The sequence below is a fragment of the Monosiga brevicollis genome, genomic scaffold (assembly GCF_000002865.3).
Source record: "Monosiga brevicollis MX1 MONBRscaffold_2 genomic scaffold, whole genome shotgun sequence".
NCBI classification, from domain to species: Eukaryota; class Choanoflagellata; order Craspedida; family Salpingoecidae; genus Monosiga; species Monosiga brevicollis.
This window is the reverse complement of record NW_001865039.1, coordinates 1720411-1729949: the sequence shown is the minus strand read 5'-3', so window position 1 is coordinate 1729949 and position 9539 is coordinate 1720411. Positions and strand designations below refer to the sequence as shown.

General features: G+C 58.2%; 1 protein-coding gene across 1 annotated transcript; it reads left to right on the top strand.

Annotated features, from left to right (window-relative positions):
- Window positions 1-7940: 7940 nt before the first annotated feature.
- On the top strand, window positions 7941-9238 carry MONBRDRAFT_1950 (uncharacterized protein; the record flags this gene model as incomplete). The annotated part of the gene is made up of 7 exons (XM_001742656.1): window positions 7941-7982; window positions 8094-8234; window positions 8439-8526; window positions 8651-8709; window positions 8799-8861; window positions 9008-9050; window positions 9153-9238. Coding segments are annotated over 7 exons (522 nt in total), but the record flags the coding sequence as incomplete, so codon positions are not given.
- Between the last annotated feature and the right edge of the window lie 301 nt (window positions 9239-9539).

The window sequence follows — 9539 nt, the reverse complement described above, 5'->3', positions numbered from 1 at the left end:
CTTTTTTTTTTTTTTTTCGCTGAGCAGTGGCGGTGGCGGTGGCGGTGGCGGTGGAGCACGACCTTGGAGCAGACGGCGGGAGCAAAGCAAACGGCCGTCTGAGCACGGTATGTGGGAGGATGTTTTCGATGACATGTCCCGGGTGGAGGATGGGCCGTCTGAATTTTGGTCGTGAAGGACCATCAGCTCAGAACGTGAATTCTCGCTTCTTGCTCACATAAATTTTGTGATGCACTCCTTGCTGGGTAGCTGGCCCTGCTGGGCCCACCAGTCTGGTCATCCACTAGACATTTGAGTTAGACTCACTCTCCAAGCCCACAAGGGGGTCACCCCCCATCAGCCCTATTTTCACCCGCGAGGTCGTTTCGCTCGCTCGTGCGCGCCGACATGAGCGACGAAGATCCACTGCTCAACTTTTTGGCCGGCGCGCCGGGGCCCCGGGATCGGGCCAATTCCGATCGGGCCCCCAGTGACGTTGAAGACGAGCCCATCGAGGAGGTTGGGTTGCCCACAATGTTTTTCGCGCCTCGCACACAATGCTCGCTATACGCGTCGCTATCTCCCTCACCCCAACCTCTTGGTCTTGCTCACTTTGCACTGCCACGACAGGACTTTGCCTACTCGGACGACTTTGATGCACCCAGCCAGGGAGGTAGTAACTTTAGCCAGGATCTGCCCGATGCCTCGGAACCTGAATTTGATGTGGGTGGTTTTGACCTTGAAGAACAAGACGAATTTTCCTTCGGCCACGCTACTGACCCAGAACAAGAGCAGGACGATGACTCCATAAATCGTGCTACAGATGATGAAGAGCAAGCACAGGAGCAGCAGCATTTTCAAGTGGATGAACCACGTCGCCACAGCGCTGCTTCTGCCAGCAGTGCTCAGCTAACGGACCATGATCGCCAAGAGGGCTTTTCAGATGACGAGCATGCAAGCCCCCTTCGAGATGCCGACTCAGACCAAAGTGCCCAGGACTCAGAGCCTATCAATGCTGGCCGTGATAAATTTGAACCCGCTCCTGCTCATTCCGATCCAAGCAGCCATCACAGCCAGCCGGGGTCTCCGGCTTCAACCTCAAACCCCTTGCGTGTGGGCTCAATCCCTGAGATTCATGTCGCTTCAGCTGATGCTGACGCAACTCGCTTTGACGACGAACCAGCCTCAACCCAACAGCCAACGCATGATGACGGCCCCTCGGGTGGGGAGGACTCTTTCCTTGCCATGGAGCAGCTTGCCCACGACCAGGCCTTGGAAAGTGCTCGGAAGCAGCAACCCACCTCGCAGCGCACCTCGGCCTCGAAACAAGAGACAGTCGCCGCACAGGCAGCTCCACGAGGCGCAGCAACAACGAACCACCAAACTAGGGGTCAAGCGCCAACCACGCGAGCCGCACCCAAGTCCAAAGGTCAGCCACCCAAGACCACATCACAAACCGCCGTTGCGCGGCGTGGTATGGGCTCAGCTCGCACGTCAGGGGTGGCCACCAATCAGCGCAAGCCTGGCCTCACCCAGGCAGCGACCATTGCCGATCGCGTCCTAGCGCGCGGTATGGGCCGATCCCGACCAACCACCAATCGTGCTCGTAGCAGCAACGAGCCAGCAGTCCAGAAGCAAACGGTTGCAGCAGCGACGACCTCGACCCCACGTCGCCGCGGACCTGGCCGAGCGGAGCGCTCCGTACACTTTGAGGGCTCCGAATCAATGGCCCCTCAATCCACGACCCATGACGGCTCATTCTTAGGGACCACCACGCTGGACCCTTCCGCCCGCCGCCAGGTCAAAGCGCTCCAGGACGGCAAGCTACGCCGCACCCTGTCCCCTGCACATAACCTTGAGGCTCGCCCTTCCCTCAAGAGCCCTCCAAAGTGGCAGCGCAAGACCGGCATGCTCAATTACTTCCTCTCCACCACCAGCAACCTCGATCCCCAAGGTGGTGGTGCAACCTTGGCCATTGACACAATGCCCGAATACCAGCGCGACATTCTCACGCGCTGGGTAACTGAGCTCATGAACCTCATGTCCCAAGAAAAGTTTCGGCTCATCGATGTGTTTCAACGCCTGGATCTTAACCAAGATGGTCTCATCACTCGCGAGGAGATGCACGAAGGCCTGCTCAATCTCAACTTTGAGTACAGTCCGGATGAAATCCACATCCTGGTCAATATTCTTGATCGTGAAGGCAAAAACTCTGTTGGTCAGTGCCATAGCTACTTGCTCTGACCAACGCCTCCTGCCAACCTCAGCGAGCGAAGGCCTTTGCACTTCGTTTGCATGCTCAATTCCTATTTTCATATTGCGCCTTTTGACCGCCCCGCCCCCCTTAGATTTTGAGGACTGCAAGCGGTACTTGCGTTACGAGCACCACCGAAGCCTTTTGCGAGCTCAAAAGCGTGCAAACATGAAGCACCGACAAACTGGGCGCTCTCCCTCCAAGACGCAAGCACGCTCCAGTACGTGCAGTGAAGCGCCTTCTTCCATCTTGCACCGACCTCTTTCGCCAATGATTCAGTGCAATAGTACTGATTTGCACTCTGCTGCTTTTTTTTTTTTTTTTTTTTTTTTTTTTTTTTTTTTTTTTTTTTTTTTTTTGTAGATCGCACGTTCAATGGCTCGGCCTATGCCGCGGGTCATCCGCTCGATCACTCAGCGGATCGCATGGCCGACTTTTACAACACTTACGGCGACACCGTCAATGACAACACACACTATACCGTGCACCACGACGGATCGCACATCAATGCTACACAATTTGAGCCACCCTCTCACCTCTATGCCACCGCACCTGGCAATGTCAGTGAAGTCCGCCACAATCACACGGCTTTTGAAGACGATGTCCCCACTGCTGGACACGCTTCTAATCACGGTCTGGCATCATTGAATGGTACTGAGGGGTCTCGCATGATGGACCGTGGCAACATGCGTAACCCCCCTGCGCAAGCATCCGGAACGTCACTCGCTTCCTCTTCCCTCCCGGGCACATCACAAGAAGAACTTCTTTTGGGGCCTAGTGGGCGTGCCCCTGTGTCAAACATGGTAACAAGTCCGCGCGCCACTAGTCCAGTGCATCTGCCCCCCGGCTCACCCAACCTTGATCGACGCAATGCGTCCCAATTGGAATCCTCGCATTTGCAGCTGCTCGCTCAACAGCAAGAGCTAACCGTGCGCCAGCAAGCTCTGGAACTTGAACGGCAACGGATCATTGACGGGGCACAAGCCGAAGCGCAACGTATTACGGCCGAGGCCAGACGCCGGGTGGATGAAGATCGTGCTCGACTGGCCGAGCAACTACATGCCACTCAAGAGTTGGAGCGCACACGCACGGAGCAGGAGATGCTGCGAACTACGGCAGCAGCAGAGGACGAGGCACGAACCATCCGCCGCGAGGCTGAGGCAGCCGCTGAACAAGCCCGGGAGGCAGCTGACCGTGAAGTGCGCGAGCGTCGACAGGCAGCCGAAGAGGAGGCGGCTCAGCTTCATCGTGAGGCACAGGAACGTGCCAATGAGGCATTGCTCAAGTCACAGCAACAAGCCCATGCCGTTATGCAAGAGGCCGAGGCCGAGCGAGCTCGCGTCTTGGATGCTGTCCGACAGGAAGCAGCGCAGCACCGACGCGAACAGCAAGCTAGCTTGGAGGAGGAGGCACGCGTCTGGCGCCAGCGGGCAGAAGCTGACGTGCATAACTTGACACTCACGATGCGCGACACGGCCATGCGCGATCTCGAGACGCACAAGGCGCAGTTGCTGGCCCAAATTGAGGCACTTACCGCCGAGCGTGGGGAGCTGCGAACCGATCTGAGCCGATTTGAGGCAGAGCGCCAGGAACAATATCGACAGCTGCAGGCTGAAGCGCAGCAAGCACAGCAGCGACTCCAGGAACAACTGCGCGTGTTACGACGGGATCATGACGTGGAACTGCAGACAGCGCGAGATCAGGAGGTTTTGGAAAAACAAACGCGACAGCAACAGCAGGCCGCCGAACTGGCATTGGCTCGTGATGTTGCCATGGCCGAACTGCGGGCTGAGTTGGCTGAAGCGCGGGCTCGGCAAGATCGCGAACTGGAAATCCGCGTCGGTGAAATTGAGCGCGAACGTGACCGCATGGTTCGGGAGGAGCTGAACCGACGACGCGCCGAGGAAGAAACGGCTCTGGCTGAGATGCGCGCCGATGCTGAGCGCCAGATTCGTGAGCTGCGTGAGCAAGAGGCCGCAGCTGCACGCGAGACGGAGGCCGGACGCTTTGCGCTCTCCGTCCAGAGTGCGACAGAGGAGCTGCGTCAGCAGCACGAGACGGCACGACAACAGATCATCGAGCTGCAGGCCGAGGTGGATGCGCTGCAAGAGGCAGCCACTGAAGAAGCAGACCGCAAGGCCGAGCTGCAGTCGCGTGTCGAGGAGCTTGAGCAGCAACTCCAAGAGGCCGATGACCAAATGCGACAGTACCAGGACGAACTGGAGAACGTGCTCAATGCCAAGATTGTCACTGATGCTCAGTTGGCCGAGTTTGCGGAGATTCGCGAGTCGCTGGAACGCCAACTTGGTCTGCAGCAAGAACGCCTGCGTGCAGAGTTGGCTGAACAGGATCGCTTACAGCAAGCAGTGAACAACAGCGAAGCACGAGCCGATCGCATGGAAGCCGAGCTAGCGGAGCTTGATGGGCAACGCGCGGCTGCAGCACAACTGGCCAGTGAGCTTAATCAGCAGCTGGATGACGTTCATGCCCAAGCGGCGGAGCTGGAGGGCGTGGCTGCTCGCCTGCGGCAAGAGCTCGCGGTGCTTGAGGCGGAACGAGATACCGAAGCGGAGCAGCGAGCAGCTCTGTCGACTGACAAGAAGGCGCTGCAGGATGAATTGCAGCGAGTCCGTGGTCTGCAGGACACGGCCAACAGCAATGTGGATCAGCTGCAAGAGCGCGTTGCGCGCCTGACCGAGGAACTGGAGGCTGCGACAAGTCGTTTGGAGATGGCCGACGATGGCGAGCGCAAAGCCCAGGAGGAAGTGCAGCGGCTCGGCTTGGATCTGCAGGCCTTGCAGGCGGAACAAGCAGCACTGAAGGCCCAGAGTGAGCGACAACAAGAAGAGTTGACTGTGGCTGAGACCCGCCAAAGTGAGCTGCGTCAAGCCGTTGCAGACGGCGAGGCAACCATCACGCGGCTGCAATCTTTGGTAACCGAGGGCGAAGCGCGCGATGAGCAACTGGGACAAGCTGAGGACGAATTGCAAACCCTCCGTAAGGAGCGAGCGCACCTAGCCGCCAGCTTGGCCAAGGCTGAGGCCGCTCTCGAGGTGGCACAACAGGATCTGGACCAGGCACAAGTGGAGCAACAAGCCCTGCATCAGCGAGCCTTGGCCAGCGAGGAGCAACTGGAGGCGGCTCGCCGCCGACAAGAGCTCTTGCGTGAGGCCAATGAACGTTTTCGTCGTGAAATGGAAGACTATGAGGACGGTCATAAGCGCGAGCTGCGGGGTGCTGCGGGGACCGATGAAGCACCGCCAATGGCTGGCAACAGACAACACGCAGACTCGGCAGAACTGGCCGCCGTGCGGGCAGAATTGGCGGCAACACAGGCAGAGCTAGCTGCCTTGCAAGACAGCAACTCGCGCCTACAAGTGGACGTGCAGGCGCGAGATTTTTCGGCTGAATTACAGCGGGATCGCGTGCAAGACTTGGAGCGTGCTTTGAACGAGCGTGCTGCCGTGCCGGGGTCGGCGCCGACAAGTTTGGGTGGCACCTCTGATGCTGCGGATCAGGAACGTCAGCGCCAATCTGCACGACGACTGGCCATGGTGCAGCGCGAGCTGGAGGAGGAGAGGCGTCAGCACCACGAGGTGGTACGACGCAGTGCTACCTTGAGCGAGCAGTTGTCGGCGTCGACGGCACTCATTCAGGAGCTAGAGCGCAAGCTCAACACCGTGGTGGGCGTGGCTGAGGAGGCGGCGCAGCGAGCAGCTCTCAACGAGACATCGGCGGAGGAACACGAGGGGCTCCGTGTGCGTGTGGGCGAGCTGGTCAACCTCAACCAAACGCTCTACGATCACCTAAAAGAGACGCAGCGGGTTTCAGAGCTGACTTCGGCCAAGGTTGAGGAACAGCGGGCAGAAATGGCGTCGCTGCGGGCGGCACTGGACGAGTCGCGTGTGCACACGGTGCGGGCGCGCGAGGCAGTGGATGACCAGCTGCGCTTCCGTGCAGTGGAACAAGAGCGTGACCTCAGCTGGTTACACGCGCCACTGACCTCGTCGCAGCTCGGCACCCACGGCCGCACAGGTATCAGTGCTGGCGCTGGCGCGGGCACTGCGCCTGATGGTGGGCAGCCAGGGCGGGAGCAAGCGCCAGAGTACCGGCCGGAATTTGGGGAGGATGCGAGGACATTCCCGTCGCGAGACGGAGTTGATGCCGACGAGGGCATGCGTGAGCTAGAGGCCCTGCGCACCGAGGTACAACTGTTGCGCCAAGAGTTGGATCATGCACCTCGCCCCGCCGAGCGCGCCCAGGCCGCGGCGACTGCCAACGTGGCGGCGGATGCCGCCCATACGCGTCGCCAACTCAGTCAGGCGCAGCAGCAGATTGACTCCATGTTGGCGCAGGCACGGTCACACGCAGCGAAGCAGCACGACCATAGCATGATGGATCTGCAGCTCTCTGGCCTCGGCGATCGCTCCACCATGTTCACTTCTGCAGCAATTCACGAGGGCACGCGGCGGATCAGCAACTCCTCTCTCGCCGCCTCGTCTCGTGCTCAACCGACGGGCTTGCGACCCCCAGGCCGCTCAACGGTTTTGGAGGCGGAAGCAAGCGCCATTGCACCTATCGACGATGACGAGGACGAAGCCTCGCGCTCAGCGTAATTCATGCCACAGTGGTGTCTCATAATATTAATTTTTTTTTTTCCTTTGTTTGAGTTGATTTCTCTCCTTTCACGGGTCAGGTGAGGCATCCTTGATAAGCTCCGTGCAGTAGCACCTCTAAAGGCTTTCGGTGTGTCCTCAGGGGGCGCTTGTCACCACATCTGTGATATTTTGTCGGTAGCATCTCGCTCCTGTGTACATCCCCTTAATTCATCTGCCCACGCCAGACCCGTTTTGTGGCCGTAGCAGAGAGTTTAACTCTTTCACTCTCTCACACGTTACACTGTTAACACATCTCGTGTGGTAATTTTACATTCGAAGCAAGAGGGTTGTCACCATCATGGGACAGCTGTGGAGCGCGCCCGATGCGGCAGCGACGGTGGAGAGCGGGGCTAGCGAAGAGTCAGCTGGCCAGCAAGGAGTAGATGGGCAGCAGTTGGAGAGCGCACCGCAGGATGGAGCCGATGGCTCCGTGGACCGTGTGCAAACGGCCCGAGACAAATGTAAGTCCCGGTCGAGTCAGCCTTCATCGGGGACGCCACTTACCCTCAGAAACAAGTCCCGGACTGATGCCGTGGCGGTGTCATGCCAGGGGCACATCTCGTGATACCCGAGTATGATGAGGCAGGCAACAAGTTGTCCAAGCGGCAGCGGCGCAAGATTAAGCGTGACATGATTTGGGAAGCGGGAGCTGAAGACCGACGGTATGTGCCCCACGTGCTCAGGCCACATGTGGCAGCGCCATGGCGCTCATCGATGCCAGCGCGAACCTGAGTGCAATTGTCGCCGCCTTGAATAAGTGCCGTCGCGTCGGTTTTGCCATGCACACAGGGCAGCTCGACGAGCCAAGACACAGCAGAAGCGAGCACAAAAACGTGACGCCGACGTCGCCGGTAAGTTATTTGGCGAATGGCTTGCCTCCCTGACTCGTTGCACATGCCGCCAAGGAGTATGTCCCATGCGCAGCGCTGTCTGCCCGCGTGCCTGCTTCCTTGACCCAACTGGATTTGTGTCTAGGCGGCGATGCGCCACAGCCCCCCGCCAAGCGCCCAACGGTGCTCATGCAGGACCTCGAGGCCCTGCGCCAGGCCATTGTCATTGACTGTGATTTCGAGAGCTATCACGTCGAAAAGGTAGGGCCGGACCAGCTGCCACTGGGGCGTGCCAAGGCCACGGCAATTTTTGGGCTTTTTTTACGTGACCCTCGAGGTTCAGACAGGCTCATGGCTATGGGGCTGGTGCAGGATTTGAAAAAGTTGGCCAAACAATTGCGAGCCTGTTACGCCGCGAATCGGCACCGCCCGCACCCTTGCCAGCTGCACCTGACCTCAATTGATGGTACGCGGCGATCATTCATCAGAGCCAGCGCGCAACGCGCACCGCTTGTTGCTCAACCAATCTTTGCATGCCGCCAATGCCCTGCATCGGCGCCGGATGCATGTGACAGGCGCTCTGAAGGACTTGTTGGACCAAGTGGATTTTCGCTCTTGGGATGTGCGTATGCCAAAGAACTATCATCGCTGTTTCCCTTTGACTCGTTGTATTCGGGTACATTGCATGAAATGCCCACCTCACTTTGCGGCATTCAGGTGCATCATACACCCCAAGTCTACAACGAGCGGTTCTCTCCGGAGACGCTCGTCTATCTCACCAGTGATAGCCCCAACGTTCTTTCTGGTACGAACGCCTTATAACCAAGGTCGAAGGGTCTCACAACCTTCGAGTGCGCCATGTGTCCTGGCTTTGATGTGGTTGCAATCAGGCTGGCTGATCTCGCCTGGCTTTGGCTTTGGGCACTCAGATTTGGATGAAACCAAGCAATATGTCATTGGCGGATTGGTCGATCACAACAGCTACAAGGTGCTTTATACGCTTGCTCCCTTGCGATTGGATGCCAGGAAGGGGCTGCCAATACTCTTGGCCTCATCTGTGCCTGCTTGATGCCCCAGGGTCTCACTTTGAAGCTTGCCAATGAGCGAGGCATTGCTCATGCCCGTCTCCCCATCTCCGAGGTACGATCTTGTGAAGCATTGAAGTCTTTGAACATAGCCCTCCCCGACCTGACCAGGCCGTTGCTCTTGGTGGGCGGTGCGACTGACCGGCCTTGTCTTGGGGCTTTGGTTGGGCTGAACTTGCTTTCCAATCCCCTTGTCCGCAGTATGTGTCGATGGCTAGTCGACAAGTCTTGACAGTCAATCACGGTAAGGCGTAACGAGGCGCTCAAAGGGGAAAACGTGTTTTGGCCAGAGGCCCCGCACTCGGTTCCGGCATGGAAACCCATGGCTCACTTCGGCTTGCATTAGTGTTTGAGATTCTGGTGGAGTATCTGGATCACCGCGACTGGAAGAAGGCATTCTTCTCCGTCATCCCCGCCCGCAAGGTCAGTGTAACATGCGCCAAAACCGCTGCACTCTACTCTCTCATCCTCACGACTTGATGCTGGATCGGTCTCTGGCACAGGATATTAAAGAAAAAGCGACTTGACATGTCGAATCCTTTAAAAAATTTACCTGTAGTCTTGAAATGGTTTTGGTCGTGTGCGTTTCCAACAACTGCGTGCACCCTTCAGCAGAGTCGAACACTGGCAGTCACAAAAGCAAGGCATACTGGGGTTTACGCTCGAATTTGGGGGGGGGGGGGGGGGGGTTAAGCCCCAACCCTTTGGGGGGGGAAAAAGCATCCCGGGTTGG